The 18,706-nt window shown below is 53.8% G+C and overlaps 1 protein-coding gene across 1 annotated transcript in view; it reads left to right on the top strand.

The window, feature by feature from the left end:
• Positions 1-18,706, top strand: part of LOC105699201 (ankyrin repeat domain-containing protein SOWAHB) — a 76,471-nt gene that overhangs the window by 56,589 nt on the left and 1,176 nt on the right. The window contains exons 8-14 of the mRNA XM_012424023.1: positions 1,276-1,282; positions 9,409-9,507; positions 9,640-9,645; positions 13,755-13,827; positions 14,525-14,617; positions 17,816-17,842; positions 18,385-18,536. Coding sequence (XP_012279446.1) covers positions 1,276-1,282; positions 9,409-9,507; positions 9,640-9,645; positions 13,755-13,827; positions 14,525-14,617; positions 17,816-17,842; positions 18,385-18,536 — 457 coding nt within the window. The remainder of the gene's footprint in view (positions 1-1,275; positions 1,283-9,408; positions 9,508-9,639; positions 9,646-13,754; positions 13,828-14,524; positions 14,618-17,815; positions 17,843-18,384; positions 18,537-18,706) is intronic.

Raw genomic sequence — 18,706 nt, 5'->3', positions numbered from 1 at the left:
TCTAAATTTCGTCGAGTCCAGGTCTTGCGAAAATGCAAATCAACCCTGATTTCACCGCAAAAAGACTCTCTTGATCCATCTCACCCTGAGAAAAAAAATTTCTCTGTACCAGAGAACTATTTCTGTGGTTTATTGATTTTTTTTCTCAGGGTTGATATCCCAGTATGGTATCAGAAGATCGTCTCATCAGGGACCACGAATTGCCGAAGACGCAGGTGACGTCGAATTTGGTCCATGACGATCGAGGCGACCTCAAAGGTGCTTCGTCCAGGCCACCTTACAAGCCGGGACACCATACGGTGTCGCCGGGTCGTTATGGCCGTCCAGCGATTATTGGCCGTATGGTGGCCGCCTTGTACGCCTCTGGACGCGTATGATCCCAGGACCGGCCATGGGGTCTCTGGATCCCGGATCTAGAGTGGCTACGCGGCTTCACTTTGGGCTTGGGGTTAATACGGTGGCCGGTGATGCACGGCCGACGCAACGCTGCGGCCAGTGGCTGACCGCACGCCAGCTGTTCGCTGCACGGCTCCGCAAAAATGCCCTGTTGACCCTTGCCCTGCGTCCCTCCGGCTGCTCGACCTCCACATCTCGGCTTAGATTGGACGTCGGAGTCGGAAATGGCCCGGGACCTCCAGGGTACGAAGTAGTTGAATGATAAACCCGGCAGGGAGTGGTACCAGCTCTAAGTGGTACCGCTGATGGCGCTGGTACCCCTGGTACCACTGGTTCCCCCGGTACCCTGAACCGTCAATTCACGACGATTGACCTCTTCCTTCATCCCCGTGCACCTCGAAGGACGTCATCTGCCGGAAGAACCCGACTGGACCGATCGGAGGCTGATGAATGGTCCCGGACTCGGCACCCGAGGCGCAATCTGATTAACCCTCGCAACCGGGACCCCGAAGAGCTCCGATCGGTCCGTCTTCGCTCACTTTCTGGCCTGATCGGCTACTAGGCACGGTTTGATTGGGTCGGATGTTCCGATGAACGCTTCCTGGGGAGAGGCTGCCTCTCAGAGTGGACCTTGATGGGCGTACACGAAGAAGTGGTAGCGAAGGCGCTTTGTTTATAAATGTTGCCACGGCAGGTGTAGACGCATAGAAATATACGTCTCTCTTGGGGTAGTTATATGGGGAATTTTTGTTAATCGATCGGGAGCGATGAATTCGTTGCAAATATGGGCGGCACGCCTCGCGGCGCAAATGGCGTCTCTTCGGGGCATTAAGTCTTCCTTCCACGTCGACGGCCCCGCGGTAATTGTGTTAAATGAGTCGGTTACGTATGCGAGTCCAGGGTCCTGCGTGCACCGTCGGACACGGGTGTAAATAATAGAAGCCCCGGCCTCCTCTGCTCCACGTGGCGCGGACAAAAAAGAACGTGCCAAGCTTTCAATTGCGCGCCATCTTTGCCGACACGACGCCAAGCGTCTTGCGACTACTAATTCACTATTCGGTGATTCATTTGTCAACCGACAATTCGGTCGGGCCCGCGATTAGTCTTCGTGGAGACCCCGAAGAGGAGACGAAGCGCCCCATGAACACGGTACCCCCGATATTCCGAGTATTGTCCGCCATTTTGGAGAACCTCCTTCGTATTCCGAGCGCAGTTTCACTCCTCGCGAAGAATCGGTTCCTTCGAAATGACGCCGTGGACGAGTCGGCGAGCCTTCGGGAATATTAATCTGGACTCGTAGCAAGTACATGAAATGATTGAAAATGGAGGGGTGACCAGGGCGAAGGGTCCTGGCGAAGCTGGAGCGGAGGATCGGAAGGATCGTCGTCCTCGTGGGACGGACTCCCGTAAGGACCGGCCATCCTCTTCGGGTGCCCCATCGACGAGCGTGGTCTCGGCAGGGGATTTAATTGACCCAGAAATGGAGAAAAAAGGAGGTGAGCCTCCCCATAATGGCTCTTTTCCTTTCCCAGCTCCTTCCTCTCCTTCGCTTATGGATTTAATACGTAAAACACGGCGAGGCAGTGAACCCTGAATTAAACCCGCACCTCAGGCCGGAAGATAAGTGCGCGCATCTTTGCCGGGAATTTCCTCCCGCTCTTCGCGAGATTGCCGAAGAAGAGGTCGAAGAGGGCGCGACAGTCCTCCGAGGCTTTGTCCGCTGCGATCGCGGGGCGAGGCCTCACCAGGTGGCCGAAATCCTGCGGCTGGTCAAGGACCATTACTCCCGGTGTAGGGGATTCCGAAGTCCCTCGTCCTTGAAGACGAGGCGCACGTAATCGCGTCAAAAGAGTGACCTCCGCAAGAAGATGGCGCGCCAGGGGGCGGACGGAGTCTCGTTTAATAAAGCATTAAATCCGGCATTAAACCCACCGACGTCGGCGGCGCCTCAGTGACAACGATACCCATTGTCCGGCATTGTGGTCAGTTGAGGGTGATCGGCTGGTTGGAGGGACCCATCGGGTCCGCTTTGCCCGGTTTTACGGGCGCCCCCGCACGAGTCCAACAATGGCGCGTCTCTTGCAGGGGACTCCCTTGGTCGTCGCGGTACCAACATCCAATTTGCATTGAGCCAGACCCACGGTGGACAAGGTAATTGGTACACAGTAGGGATTAGGCTCAGGACGGAAGACGACGAATGGCCGCGTTTCCTGCTCGGCCGCACAAACGCGGCTGGCCCCAGAAGAACCGCCCGAAGGACCCTCCGAAGGACCCCCCGAAGGACCCCCCGACGACGTTGGAAGACCTCAGATCTGAGGTCGGATATCGGAAGCGATGGTTATTTTCAGTCTACGGTGGCGTTTCTCGGCACAAGGAAGACGTTTTGGGAACGCAAGAGGCCAAGTTGGACTCCATGGGGACCGATGATGAATTTCATTCCCGGAGATCGGCCGTGCACGTCGGACGGTACTAAACGGTCCCGCGGGTCGAACGGCCTGGCGGTAACATATATCATAGGAGGCCGTCGCAAAAGGATGCGACGTCCTCTCAGGGAAACCGCTGTGAGATTAGTATGCTCGTATCTGCATGCCGCGAGATCGTATCTTGCCGGAGAGCGGCCCTTTGTGGGTTTTTGTTTGCGTTGGTACGTATTTATGCGAGTGTCTTCCAGCTCTCTGCCTTTGGGCCCCGGCCGGCCCTCGAAGTGGCCGAGGCGACCCCGAAGAGGAGGCCTCCCCGGCACGTAGCCGAGCCAGGAACCGCTTTATCGCGGCTATCCACCGGCACAAAGAGGCGACCCCGTCGACAAAGACGAGCGCCGATTCCGCGGGGAGATTCCGGTTTCCCCGCAGAAATTTCCCGGGACATACGGGGAGCCGTCCTCGGGGAGTGGCCGCTCGCCCACGGGAAGTGCATCCGACATCCACGGTACCCTCGTTCCGGTCGGCTCCGATGCAAATTGGACCTTCGAGGATTCGACGTCTCGATGTAGACCGACTCGCGCGATCGTGTTCCGCCGGCGGACAGGGGAGGGACCGGCCGGGACCCCGAAGAGACCTCTTCCACCGATGTCTCTTCTTTTTCTGGCCCAATTTATTTGGACCTCCCCACTCCGAGGGCTCGTCCTAAAATCCCCGATCCACCTCGCCGATATGAAACTACATCGACGGTATCCCGCAAATTCCAAAATTAAATCGGAATTTTAACCGAACGCGTAATTTTCAGTATTTAGTTTGGAATTTCCTCTTTCGACTGTCATCCTTAGGACAACGAAGGTTGGCCAGGGTTCCACTGAAATATTTTCGGTACCCTGAAATTTTAGAGGAATTTTTTTATTTATTCTCGTTTTCGAGATCTTTGAGCGTACCCCGAACAGGAAGGGCCTCGTTTAAAGGGCGGCTGACCAATGTCTCCGGGCGCTGGTAGCGGGCAGTTTCAATTTCGTAACGCCAATCCAATCATGTAAATCAGGGGAGCATTATTAGAGCGGGCAATCGAATCCTCCTAGGCGGAGAGGTCCGCATCCCCGACCGGGACGAAAGGGGTAGGTGCGCATATATATACAGCGCCGACTAATCCCAGGTTTACCTAATCGCCTGCCCCCTTCCCGCCAGCCCTCCTCGCGTTCCTCGTTCCCATCGCTCGTTCCCAAAGCAGCTTACAGTTTCACCCCTTCCGACCCTTACCGAGCGCCAGCCCTGCGCGCCGTTCGATCCGCGCCAGTCACGAGCGATCGATCGATCGATCTGGTCCCACCGACGAGCCGTTCCCTCGACCCACCCCCGCCCGATATTCCGGGCTCCGGTCTCTGCAAAATCCCCGAAATGTAAAAAATGCGACTCCCGTGTCCGCCCTCGCGACATTTATGGACTTGAGCGCGGATCGAAATTCCCGAATTGCACGAATTGCACGTCGGTGAAATTTTCTTCGACGGCCCTGGGATATTCTTATAGAGTGGTGGATATTTTTTACGGGGTATAGGAAAGTTCGGGAGGCCGGGGGAATTTTTCTAGATTTTTGGAGCGGAAGTTGGAGAAAGACGCGCTCGCAGATGGCGCCGCGTGGGCGCCATATTGGCGTCCCGCGAATATCCCGGGCAACAGGTAAAAGGGGTAAAAAGCCACAATTTATCGGCGGGCGGGCTGAAGGCGGAGGACAGGCATTTCGCGGCTGGTTTTTGAGGCCGATTGCGTTCCGCCCGAACATAATGGCGCGCTCCAATAATTCCGGGCCAGAAGGCGGAGCGGCGCACCGTCGCGTCGAACGAAAGCGTAAGCCGTGTAATCCGCAGTGAAATATAGCGGGCCGTCGAACGCCCTGGAGAACTTTGCGCGCCGGGACGCCGATTATTCGACGGACGCCCGATTTAATCGGCCGAGTAATCGCGGGGGCCTAACTGCGGGGGTACTAACGCGGATCCCCCGGAAACTCGTCCGGAAGTCCCGTTTCCGGGTTTTTCGAGATGCCTTGTACCTCCTCTAAAATCTAGACCTCCAGACACCCGGAGCGTTTATTGGAAATATCTTTTAGTGGATGCTGTTTATTCCTGCGAGATCCGAAGAGACGCGAGACTTGCGGCTCGTTTTTCGCTAGTTGTTCATCGGCGGATACGGCAGCCGGAAATCGCGTAGCCGAGGTCTAAAGCACCGTGGAAAACGGCGGACCACGTCCTTTCGCATCGGCAAGGCAAATAAAGTGTCCCGGGAGGTACCGGGGAGTCGCTCGTCGGACCCGTTCGCATGGGGACGGCTACTCAGTGGGCCGAGTGAATCAGAGTGATGGGGCTTAATGGCCGACTGATGGCAATGTCTTGTCGCGTCGCGGCTCGTCGAAGCCACCTGGCCGGCAATGAGTATCCGCGTTAAAGTCTCGGGACCGCCTGCCGTGTCGCGACAAGCGGTTCCACGATTTACATCCGGGGAACACTCGGCCGGTTTGCGCAACCGGGGAAGAACGGCGGGTGAAATCGCACAATGACGGAATCGCGTCGATTAGAAGGCTTTGGTACGGGAACTGAGCAAATGAAATTATGGCTCGCCCCAAAAAGAAAAGATCACTTGACTGGAAGGAATATATAATTGCCCGAATCGTATACAATCGCAGAAAGAGAGAGAAGAGATCACGGACTTCAAGAAGTGCGCAGTTGATACCGAGGATTTCAAGGAGTTCACCCGGAGAAGAGTAAAAGCGAAACGGAGAAGAGACGCCCAATGCACGCTTGACATCAATCCCGCTTAATACCTGGAATTTCATAATTTCATTCGAAGATGGAAAAGTGAATTCAACGCAGAGAAGTGAGACAATGGGCCAGCTCGTCCAGGTCGAGTAAGTCACACCTCGTTTGCGCGGCCGGCAATCGGCAGCGACTCCGGGTTCCTGGATCGAGGAAACGGTCTTTCAATCTCGGCGATCCCTCGGGATAGCATTGTGATGTGGTCCCCGATAGCGGAGATACCGGAGGCGGGGTCGGGCAATTGAATACCCAGGAATCCTTAGCGCGGATCGCGCGACCCCGGCCCGACCCGGCGAAGAGGTGCGTTTACGAGGCGCGATGGACGCGCCACCGGAGAACGAGGGCCGAATAAATCACGAGGCACGGATCCGCGTTCGCATAATGACACACCAGGCATCCTGGCGAATTATAGTCCTGAAGGATCCGGCTGGAAATGTCGGGTTAACGCGCCGATACTCGCGGATTGCGTCTTCCTGACGACTCCTGGCAAAGAGGAAGTACCTGGTCAGCGGGTATTCAAGCGACTAAAATAGGATTTGATGGGTTCTAATCGGTTCTAATCGGTATCGAACCCCAACAATAAGTAGTGGATGAAGTGTCTGGAGATAGACACTTGGACCCTTGGTCGCAGTAGGGACGAAGCATCTTCCTGGGAATCCTGGACGAGGCAGCGCGCGCCCAGCTGATCAGCAGGCGAGTACACGCGTCGGTGAGCACGCGCCGATAGATCTGACATCGCGACGCCCGACGTCGGACGCGTGACCGGAGGTTCGTAGCCGACGCGGCATCCTCCATCGGAAGGCACGCGCAACCCTCATGGATCGATTCCTGGAAGAGTGGGATCCACCACAGAGGAGACGTCGATCAGCTGAGTCGGGATCGACTCCACCTTTCTGGAAGAGGGACCACCTGGCGCCGTGGGTTCACCATGAGGAGGTCCCAGAAATTCTCCAAATAGGGTTTCCAACCGTGAAGAGGAAGGGCGTCCTGGGTATATCGGGCAGGAAGGTCTTCAGGGTGTGGGGATGATTTAATTTCGGTGGAGAGGCGGAGACGGAGGTTGAGAATCCGGGACTTCCACGGGAGGTTTTCGGAATGCCGAAGAGGACCCCGCAGAGTGGGAGGCGCGACCTCGGGAGCCCGGCGCGACCTGGAGCGGCCTCGGGAAAAATGTGGAGCGGAGCCTCGGGAGCGGGCATACCAGCCGGAGTCCCACGGGAGCTCGGCTAAGAGGATGCCCACTAAATATTGTGTTTCGCGCAGAGAATACAGGCCCGGGACACGTGTAAGCGGGGCCGCGGGATTCCGTATGAGCAGATCGGCCCGCCGATTATACGCTAATTCAACGCAAATTCCTTCTCGGAGATATCTGTATCGCTCGCATACATCAGCCGCCGCGGTAGCTGGCGGAGCGCGGCACGACCCGTTTAATCAGTACCGGAGACAACTATATACGTAGGTAGCTACATAGTTTAGTGCGTGCAAGTCGGGGATACGTGCGGGGACGGTCTCTAACCCAAACCCTGAAGTACTCCCAGACTGGCCCGAATCGGCGGGGCGAGGAACTCGGCTGATCTTATTGCCTCCACCCAAATGAACCACCATCGAGTGCCACCACTATAGCTGGACCCAGGAACCCGAACCCTGGATTTTTTCCCTAGATTTGCCGATGATCGAGTACAATGTTTCCCCTTTGGTCTGGTCCAAGGACTGGTCGCGCTATCAGCTGCTGGACGCGTAATCCGCAGCTCGTTGGCGTCCCTGGATTGACGCTTCGTTTCTCTTAATCCCGTCTTCCTGGCGGAGAACGGTATTTCGCTGGTAGACGCGGTGCGGAATTTATCAGAGTATTAGCCTCGGTTTCACACGGCGCTGGTCGGTGTTGCTCTCCGTGGGATACCCACGAGCATGGGGAAGTTCCAGGGTGCAAGAGGTGCTACCAGGCCCGCCTCGGCTACCAAAAGGGCCGAGGCTGCGCGGAGATATATCATGGTGTCCGCCGACATACCATTCTTTTGCGGCGCGAACTGGCCGACAGCCTCGCAGTATTCACAAATTAAGGAGCGCCAAAGTCTGCACCATGGCCAGGAGCCCCGGGTAGGTGCTATCGCGCTTCATAAAACTTCGTTAGCCCGGGCTGGAAGTAGCGGACTGCGGAGAATCCGTTCCGCCCGACCCGGCGAGGATCCTCCGCTCCCTCTTCGGGACCGGGACTCCACCCTGTGGCATCCTCCGAAAAAAGGAACCTCAACTTCCTGGACCCACGGCGACTGGCGATAGGCAAAGTCAATGTGGGGTTACCAAGATTTTCGATCCGTGCACATTGCCAAGTCTAACCCCATCACCGAGATCCCGATCGTCCCCAATGGGACTTCTAGCTTTCCTGGTCCCTCGTCGACCTCAGTTTTCAGGATCGCGGAGGTCGATCTTGGTCAGCTCGTGGTGGTTCTCCGATGGTCTCCTCCTGGTGCCCCATCGGTACCCCTGAGCCATCTCTGCACCCCTGAGGTGCCTTCGGGGCACTCTTCGAGAACAAGAGGTCCTCCGTCGAGGCAGCCCCATTCGTCCGGGACACGTGGCCCTCTTCAGGGAAGGCACCGTATCTTCGTCGGTGCGTCGCTCGTTAATTTGCCGGGATATAACGCAGGGCCGAGCACCGGTCGTGGCTGCTTCGTCCCGGCGTCCAGCCTCGTACCTACGCACCCATACAACCTGTACGCACTCTCACGTACGCGGGGACACCCTCCGTCCTCGTCATTAGGTACGTCGCCTCGTTAGGATGAGTTTTTCCGCCGCTAATGAGCTTGGCTGCCGGAGTTGTTCGCCGGCCCGGAGAGAGAGGGCAAGAGGACCCGCCATGGCCTACCCAGAAGAGAGACAGAGACCGAGAGAACCATCTCCGTCGCGGCGGACTTGTCCACGCGACGTTACAACCCCGCGTGCAACCCGAAAAGGGGTGCCACCTCGCCGAAGGACCCGAAGAAAATCCACCGTGAAAATTCTCACGTAAAGCCAGAGATGCTTGAAATCTCTCAGCGCAAACCTACCATTCCTTGCACGGCATCGCTATCACCTCGCAGAGGATTATTAAGATTTCCTCAACAGTGGTCAAAGGAGGACCGCGGGATTGACACTTTCTTCACCCGGCAATTCTCGAAATTAAAAGGTCACCCATCTCCTTGAATTATCGTAGAAAAATTCTTGTCTCCTATTTTCTGACGCGTTACCCGCGTATGTCGGTACCTGTAAGATCGGTCAGGTGCTTTACGCATTATTGGGTAGTTATATTTTTTTTCTCGATGCGGATCCTCTATTTCTTTACGGGAGGCTTTTTTGGGGGCACTTTTTCGGCAACGCGAGTTACGCGCGCCACGCTCGAGTGCGACGCATTCTGCGACGCCGGGCGTCGTGGGGCAAAATTCCCCCCCGAGTGCTGTCCAGCGTAGCCATTCATCCAGCCGTCCGCGGCGACGTGGCCCGCGTCGTTTAATTCCCGAATAATTCACGCGTGTTTCTCAAAATACGCTACAGCTGCTCGAGTCGTGTCTACGAGGGGCCGTACAACGGGCCACCAGGACGTCTCGAGACCCATGGATTACGAGGGCGACGAAGGCCCGATGGCGCAAAGAATCCTGACGAGCGGCACCCGGGACGTGGCCGAAGACTTCCTCCGCGACTCGCTCGTGAATGGAAATAAAGCGCCCCCTCTACCTCCACTTTCCTCCCCGACTTCTGCTTAACGAATAATCCAAAGATCTTCTTTCTTCCCGACTTTGCAGACGGCTCTACACTGGGGCGCCAAGCACGGCGACGAGAACATCGTCAAGCTCATCGCGGGGACCTACAAGGACTACATCAAAGGAGTCAACGAGACCACCGTAAGTGACACCCTTAATAAAAATCCCCATGTGAATTTGCATACATCGGTTCGACGGCGCTGATCTTGAAATTGATTTTCATACGGGTAATAATTCCTTTTTCTTGTTCTCGGTGCTGTCGGCGTCTCGCAGAACGGGGTAAGTCGAGGTCCTTTTTATTCCATACTTACTAAGGCTTATCACGGGATGTGTTATCGGTAGCCGGGATTGCGGACTTTCCAGCCTGTATGGAAATTTGTTCCGGGTGCCTTTTGGTGGAGGCACGGTGGCATAGGCGGCGGGCTAAAGATCCCGGCGCCGCGACGCTTCCGAGCGGGAGTCCACGGGTAGGGAAAGAAAGGCGAGGGGGAGAGGGGGCCTCAGATAGGATCGGATGTGTGTGGTCCACCGCTTTACTCTTTATAAGACTTATATAAGCCAGAGCTCTGCGGAGCTCTCGAGCTTGCTCGTTAGCGGCTCGCGACAAACACCGTACGGTTGCCGGCACCGTGTGTCCCCCACCCCCCCGAGGGGGTCCTGGGGAAATTCTTCCCTCGGGCCCGAGGTGGACCGAGGAGTCCCTATCCTCCGGCGTCCGTTTGTCTCCTCTCCCGTCGCCGGCTCGACACGGGCTCATTTGTTTCCGCGGTGTAACCCGAGTCGGCCTGTCGACGCCGCTGCACCTCTTCGAGGCACCGAGACGCCCCGACGTCCGGCACCGACGCCGGACACCCCCGAGTTTGCCCACTTTATCAAACGCGATACCCGGGATTTCAAGATCAAGGGAGGAATCCGAGGGTTTCCAACGATTTCCCACACGGTGCCGGGTGAACACCAATTGTCGGTACTTTTTTTTTTCGGGGGGTTGTTTCTGGGAATATTTTTTCTGGGGAATGGAGGCGGCTTCGGGAGGTCGTCGTGACGCTGGCAATCTGTCGGCGAGGTTCTCCCGCGGTTTCCTCCAGGTTTATCGCGGCATCGACTCGCGTTTTAATCCCGGCAAAAAACGCACCCAGCCCCGGGACCTTAAGCCGCCGTCGTGGCGCCATCCGCGGCGCACGACGACGCAACAATGCATCTCCGAGTCCTGCCGAAGGATGACCACTGGCCACCGGGTGTCTCGTTTCAAAGGGATTCCTTCGCTCTGCTCGGATATCTTGGAGGTCCTGATAGAGATAAAGAAATTTTTTCCGGAGTGTCAGACGCGGTTACACGAGTAATATCGGGAGGGGTGGATTTCTCCAGGGTGGTGCCACCGCCGAAATACGAAACGCCCTTTCCAGGGGGTGGGGTCCTGCGTTATGATTTAGCTGCTCGTAAAGGCGCGCGAGTGATGCGCGGGAAAATATTAAAATTGAAAATCCTCAACGGTGATATACGCCGGTGATATCGGTGGCCGGCAGCTGTCCCGTTTCCGGGCGCGAGAGGGAGAGGTGGCGATGGGGAAGGCAGGAGGAGCGAGCGAGAAGGCGACACAAGGGTGTCGAAAAAGCGAGAGGGGTGCAGCGCGGGAGAAAAGAGTGCGAGAGAGATCCTCCACCGGGGTGCAACGTCTCGGGGATCGGGAACTCCGCTGGCGGGACAATGCTACTTTAAAATATTGTCGAAAGTATAAAAAGAGAGATATGTAGGAAGGGGTGAGGGCGCGCCACTTGTCGCGAGCTCACACGTGTCGCCCTCTATTGGACGCCGAAAAGGGTGAGACCCCAGATGGGGTGAACCGAGGTACTCCTTCTCGCTGAGTTTAAAGGGACGGTGGAATTAATGCACCCTGGTGAAATATCGCGTTACCTCTCGATTTTTAGATGTTATTAATCCAATCTTTCTTATTTTTTATTTTTTTTTCCGATCATATCAATGTTTCTTATTTCTCATTTCCTTTCGGGCAGTTTTTGAGGGCAGAGGGAAATCTAGCCTAGGTAGGTTCGAATGATGCCGGGTGTTAAGGGGATGTCGATAGGGGGTGCGAATAGGATAGGCGCGAGATGTCGCCTCTTCTTCCCTCCCTTATGGAGAATCGCGTGACTTTCCGTCCTTCTGCGGTCGACAGGCCGGCAACTCGACACCTCCGACGGGGAGTTCTCGCCTCGGCTGCTCTCTTCGGCATTCGATTTCGTTTCTTTTTCGTGGTACCTGGCTTCGCCGGCTAAAGACGAGGGGTCTTGCGTCTACGCGAAATAAACTGCCCCGAACAGCGCATCTTTATCGGCCACTTCTAAGATGTGGCGGAAGAGTGAAGATCTCACTTTCCGACATCCTGAATCCTGATCGAAACGTGACAACTCTTCAAATAGATTCCACCTTCCGTTACACCTGTTTATCCCACTGCACCTGTTAACCCATTGTCATCCCCTGGGAATGACAGCGGATTAAAGGGCCACCTTGCATCCAACCAGACTTGCAACTATTATCTTATTACAAAGTCGCGGTACCCTTAAAAACCGTCATTCCTCGTAACTCGAAAATTACAGGATCGCGCAGAAACTAAAATTTCGTGACTCGTATTCAAACTTCTCCCCGATTGCAAATGTCTACCTGTCATAAGTCCCTCACCGCACCTTGCACCTGTCGCCCGAGGACTCCGTCAAGTTGTACTCCTCGTGAAGCCACAATTATCGGAAACGTGCTCATTAATTTCGAATTCGAGGGATCGCGAATTCTACGTGAATTTCCAAAATATCTAGGAATTGAAAAGAGGAAAATGAAGAAAAGGGTCTCGCACGCTTCTGGTAATTCTTCACCCCTCGCGTCGGAGGTCGACCGTCGAGTCTCGCTTATCGATACATCGATAAGTACCTGCGAGTGCAACCTGCGTACGTGCGTACGCGCATGCGGTACTTGGCGCAGGTTTTGCACACAGAGGCCAAGGGCTGGCTGCGTCGCGGCATAATGAGCCGTGCACGCACACAATTACGCGCAATTTGTCGCGACGCAGTCGCGGACGTCGAACACCGTCCATGCGTGGCTGCGTGCGCGAGTACTCGCGTGCGTGGGCATCGGACTGCGTGTCCCGCAACCGCAGACGTTAATTCAGGGCCGCACCGCCGGCTTCGACGCCGATAAACCCGATAGCGACGAGGTTCGTTAATATCGACCTTCTTGATCGGTCCCTCCCCCGCGACCTCTCGATCGCTCCCTAAAGCTCGTTCAAACGAGAAAATCGGAAGAATTTCCCGATACTTCTCTACATCTCATATTCCACTAAACCTCTTCTCCATTTTCCATTTTTTCTTGTATTTCTATAGGAATAGAACGTCGAAAGAGAAAATCCGATCAGCGAGATCGTTTAGGTTAAATTTCGAGAGCACGCGCCGCGTTGTCGGAAGAGCCGATAGAAACGTCCCGCAGGCATCGATCGGAGAGATCGATCGGAGATCGATGCGCCTCCGAGAACGGCGGTTCTCGAGAACCCGGGACAAATGAGCAGCTGCTTCCTGAAGAAACGGGGAAAAGGGAAGCCTCACCTGCCCTCGGCTGATACACCGGAGATAACGTCTCGGCGATACCTTCCGCGGCGCGCGGCGATTCCGCCGAGGAACGTCCGTCTCCGGGCCGTCACGGTGTGCCGGGTGATCGCGTGTCCGCGCGATTACCGAAGACAACTGTCGCTCGTTATCGCAAATTCGGATTCGAGTGTACTTACACTCTGTTAATGGGGGACCATTATGTACCCCTTATGGGATGCACGTAAGTCAAGATAAATTACCCGGGACGTAAGGGGATCCCAAAAAAAGTGTGCAAAAGCGAGTGAACTAATTTAATTTTAATGGATAAAATTTTCTGGCTAATTGAATTTTTTTTTAATCCCATGCCCGAGGGTAAGCGTGCGCAAAGGAGGCATAACCGCGCGTTTACCACGCACACGCACTGGGCGTGTTAGTGGCAATTTCCTATGATTAATGTGTATATATTCTACGAGCGGGTTCGCACCTTCGAATTTCTCAGTCCGCACAAGAACGCGTTACGTCTCCGATCCCACGCGTGTCGCACGCACGCGATACGTAACGCTCTCGGGTCGCGATTTCCTCGTCGATGGCGGAGTTCGCACGCTCGCGGTAATATCCGCAACAAGGAGTGGCATTAATGCCTCTTGTCTCCGCCATGTACGAGACCGAGAGACGGGTGGAGGCGCGTGCAGGGGCGATACGTTTATGAAGTTTATATCAAAGCTGTCGCATTGTTAATGGCGGCCTTGTGTGCGTATTGGCGTATAATAGGTTTTCTCGTTATGCTTTCCGAGCGATTCTGGAGGTCGTATTTCGTTTCAGGGATACACGGCGCTACATGTCGCGATGCAGTTCGACCACGAAAACATATTCAACCTCTTGGTCCAAGTGTACGGTGAGTGTGACGAATGATTACGGTTGGCACTTCCAAAAAATCGAAAAGGAAACGAAAAGAAGTTACAACAGAAGCCCCGGCCTTAACGCGGTTATCGCTAAAATGGTATCATTTAAGCCCACACGAAAGGCAAGTCGAGCAAACACCGTCGGCTTACCTCAAAGCAGAGAGTGTCGGCGCAGATTAGAGATTTCTGTCTCCCCTTATCACTCTCAGCGACGGCTCGTCGATATCCATTAGACGGAGACACCTCTCATTGTCGGGCTCCTATTTACCATCCGATAACCATCGATCCCAGAAAACGACTCTGCTTTATCGCGGCACTTTTCGCCGACCTCGGACAAATATTATCTCTCGGGAAAGTAAACTGAGACGCGCAGATAAGTCAATCGGTGGGCGAAAATACCCGAAGATTGGCCAAATCCTCTAAATCAATTGATTTCGAGATAAGAGGTTCCTTAGGAGTACCTTAGACTTCATTTTTTCTGGATCTCGGGCGTTAGAACGGGGACGGGCTGTCGAGCGCGGCGTCCCTAGCAACGATCGCCCTGGCAACCGGGAACGCTACTATGGCGGTCGGCGTTCCTAGCAACCAAGCGACTTCACTTTACACGCGCGTAGCTCGTGTCCGGTAGCTCGTAGGCAGTTTTCTCACAGGGAAAAGGGACGCGTTAAGATGTCGCGCGACTGTTCACAGGTGCCAACCAGGAATTGCGGGACTACAGCGGGAAGAAGGCCCGGCAGTACCTGGCGTCACAGGAGGCGGCTGTGAGCCAGGACACCTTCCGCAGTGAGTACATCCCTTCGCCAGGGGAGGGCCGTCGTCCACGTAGGGCCACGTCCATGAGAACCGCATGTGCGCCTTTCCACCTGTCTGGCTATGCTGCGGATGCCGCAAAGCCGTCCGCGTCTCTTCCGCCCTGCATGAAAAAACCCCGACCGCAGCGCAAAGCCCTTTTAGGCACGCCAAGCTTCCTCCGCAAAAACCGAGCGGCCATCGGCACCGATACGAACAGGTCCGGGACGCTGCCGCGTGTCGTCGATTAGAAACGTGTCTATTTCCTGCCCACCCGCGGACGCGCATTAATCGCATGCAACCATCGTCGAAAGACCTCCAAGAACGCGGCTCGGCGATTGACGGATGACAGGTCCTTTGATCGGGCATCGATCACTCCTTTCCGCGGACCTCACTAACCGATCTTATTCCTCCAACCCTTTTAAGCTTCCCTCGTCCTCCATACCTCCCTTTGTGACCGTCATCCCGACATTTCCTTGCGTTTTCCTCTTTGCGCCCAGCCAACCTGTACTCGCGGCGCTCGGTACGCATGTCAGCACTCGCGTGCGCTGTACCTAGACATTTTTTCCCTGATCTTTTCTAATACCAGGCGGGACTACTCGACATTGGACGCGGCAAAAACGAGATTCCTGCGAGATGGAGCGGTCAGATGCCGACGCGAGTCTGCTTCTGGGTTCTCTTACAGGTTATCGCGACCATGCACGTAATGACGCCTCTAAGAAAGGATCACACGACTTTTAAAACAGGTTATATGGATCTTGAAATTACCCGAATCAGGGTCTTTCAGGGACAATGGAGTCCTGTACTCCCGCGTGGTATTACAGTACACCGGGGTAGTTATTTTTATGATTATTGTATGGATCTTTTTGTGGGAAGTGTATGGGTGGAGACCATGTGGTTCTTCGGTTGGACGTAGGTATCCCTTGATTTTTTTTTCCTATCTGGTTGGGAAGTCTTGCACATTTTTCCGTAGTGGATGTAGGTCGTGGGCGGTCGTGTAAACCTGGAATCCAGTTTGAAGCACAAACAAAATTAATAGGCTTACTGGAATGTTTCCGTGATGTCATGAATAGGCCTGTTAATTTTGTCTGTGCCTCAAACTGAATTCCAGGTTCACACAGCCGTCGTGGGCGAGAGTTCGGTAGTTGTCGATGATTGGTCCTGAATCGTGGGGAGTACGTCGGGGTTCTGGAAGTGTTCTTCTGTTGTAGGGATTACTGCTGCTGCTACGCTCAGGCAAGTCGAGAGGTACACCGTTGCTAAAGTAGTAGAGAGCTTGTCGTGAGGTTTAAGTAGCCGCACCTTGATGTAACGTATATGAATACTTATATTTGCAGCCTTATGTGTATGACCGCGCAATAACTCCGACAAAATCGAGGGAGCCCGCCTCTGCATTGACTTTGTGTCCTCGCTTAAAGTCGTTTAACAAGGCGAGTTTGCATCCCCGTGCGGGGATGCAAGGAAGACTTAACACGCCTGTCCGTATTATCTGCATATTAACAAGCTCTTACATTTTACGGGGACATCGTTTAACAGTGCATCGCGTACACTAAACCGGTACCGAAAATATTTAACCGGTTGCAATCCGGAGACTTGCAGCCCGATAAGCGAGCGACCTCGAGACTATTTAATTACGCTCGAGTCAGGAACGAGTCTCATCACTCTTCATGTATTACACTAATCCTTGAAATGTCCACAGGCGGGCTTCGCACCCTTCGAGTTTCAAGAACGCTCGTCAACGTTTAGACTTCTTCGTAACGCTTGTGCAACATTGACTTGCAGTAGTGAACACGGTGCAGTAAACGCAGGAATAGTCATCTAGGCCTCGTAAAATCGTCACTAGTCATTCGGCTCGTTTAGAAGTAGCGGCACTTCCTCCATATTTTTAACCTTAGAACGACAAAGCCACGTCCAGTTGTTATGCACGAATTTTTTAAAACCCGTTGTATCGTCACCGCACATTCAGGAGAGCCATGAATTCACCTTGTACCGAGTCTCTTACGCCATTTTGCGGCGAATAAAGCATGTACCGTGCATGTGCATACTATTTCCGCACTCTTTCCCGAACTGCTCTTTTTTTTTTCCCTCCTGCTGGATTTACACATAATGACCCGGAGAACGAGAAAAGAAAGAGCCAGAGGCCGTTCGTCTAACGTCATACATTTTAAAATCCTCTTTCTCTTCTTAACATTCTCGCATACTCAATGGCCGAGCCAATTAGACGCTCGCCGGTATTAATTAATGCGATCTCGAATGTTCCCACTCGGAAGTCAGGCCTGGGTACGTCGTATTGACATCTAATTATTAAAATGTATTATACTTGGGCGCATGGAATCGTTCAAATCGACCAAAGATTGAGGATAAACCGTGCACGGTCGCCATGCAGCGTCCGGCCGCCATTTTGAAACAACACCCTGCAACAATTAGAAGGGGTTACCGTAAATGATATTAATACCATATGCCAGTTACCCTTTTTTTGGCGCCTGGCGCTTCAATTACGGGGGGTGGAAATTATTCTAAGTTATTTCACGCCTAATCGCGATGAGGCATTAATTTTCCCTTAACGAGAAGTGAGCTAATGGCGGCCCTCGCGTCATGGCGGATCTTCGATCTTCTTCCTTGCTTCTTTCAGGTCGTAAAACTACGACGTCACCTCCTATGTCGCGTCCCTTGGATGGAAATATATTATCCCTGGCGCCGCGCCGACAGAGTCGGCCAATTTTCATATAAATCATATGGAAATCCGCGTAATTACTTGTCGATGCGTCCCAGGTCATCAGCGAGTGCAACAATGTCGGGGCCGGTGGAAAAAACGATCCTCGTAATTCTCGTTTCCCGCACGCGGAGGAATATGGAAATCACGAGCTTGGTTCTTTCCCTCTTTTTTTTTCCCCGTCACCCTGTTTTTGCCCGCGTTCCTTGCGTGCAAATTTTCATTCCGCATGAAACTTTCTAGTTGCGAGTGTCCTCGTTCCCGGCCGCCATCTTGCACGACGCTGTGACTCTACTCGCTCTTTCTCGTCTCCTTCTCGAACCCTCTCTCTCGTGGCTAGTTCCCCCCTGTAAAAAGCGGAGAATCTTCATAAAATGACTAATAATTTTGTCGAAATTTTAATACGCTCTACCCTAGGGTGAAACATTTTTTCTCCGTGCATTTCGACAGGCTCAATGACATTGTGCTTTCTCTTTCAGAAATAAAAGCAAGGAAAAAGCATGCAGGTGAGGAGCGATCTATTGAAAGTAACGTAGAGAATGAGAGATAACGCGAGGGAAGAACACGAGGAGAGATATCTAGGTCGGGGGACGTGCTTATCGGTTAATAACTAAATAATTTAAGATTCCATATACCCTTTCTCCGAGTAATGGAGAACGCGTCGAGTCTTCCAAGTGCAATTTTAATCGTAGCTCTTTCATTCTTCTCGATTAGTCGTCATTGTAAATATTTATCTTCGGTTAATAGTCTTACCGTTAATCACGGTTAGGAGGACCGATTTCGATCGGTACTCTTCTCTGGAGAAATTTCTTAAATCCGCCAATGGCGAAATTATTCGCGGTGAGCCGCGAAGAGGTCGCACTCCGAGAAAAGGGAAAAATCTTGATTCCTTTTCGGGGTTTTCGACCCGAGAGGACTAGAACTAGTCGAGAGGGAACGGCGTCGGTTTTCCGATCGAAATGGCGGCCCCGATCCTCGCCGATAAGGCGAAGCATGGCCGCCCGTAACAGGCGCGATACCGGAGTAACTGCATTGTGGTTCAACGCAGAGAAGGATCTTGGTTTCCTACGAATTGGCTCGTTGAACGTTCGCGTGAAACGTACGACGGAGGCCTTCAGCCAGTTCCTGGGTGTGGCCAGTAGTGCCGCCAGCAACGCCGAAAAAATCCACAAGACCTGGGGCTCAGCGGACAACATTCAGGTATCGGCCTGGAAATCATTTCATCCGAGTATCCTCAATTCCATGTTACAACTCTGCTATAAAATGGCCCCGAAAAAAATTCGAATTTTGAGAAATTATACTATTTCTCCGAAAATATCAGCGATACAGAGGTCGTACGGGCATGGATTTCCAGAGATAGTGGTTTACAA

This window comes from Orussus abietinus, unplaced genomic scaffold (assembly GCF_000612105.2).
Source record: "Orussus abietinus isolate OABI.00-Male unplaced genomic scaffold, Oabi_2.0 scaffold3, whole genome shotgun sequence".
Lineage (NCBI taxonomy): Eukaryota > Metazoa > Arthropoda > Insecta > Hymenoptera > Orussidae > Orussus > Orussus abietinus.
The sequence above is the reverse complement of the archived record's forward strand: the minus strand, read 5'-3'. Positions and strand labels throughout refer to the sequence as shown.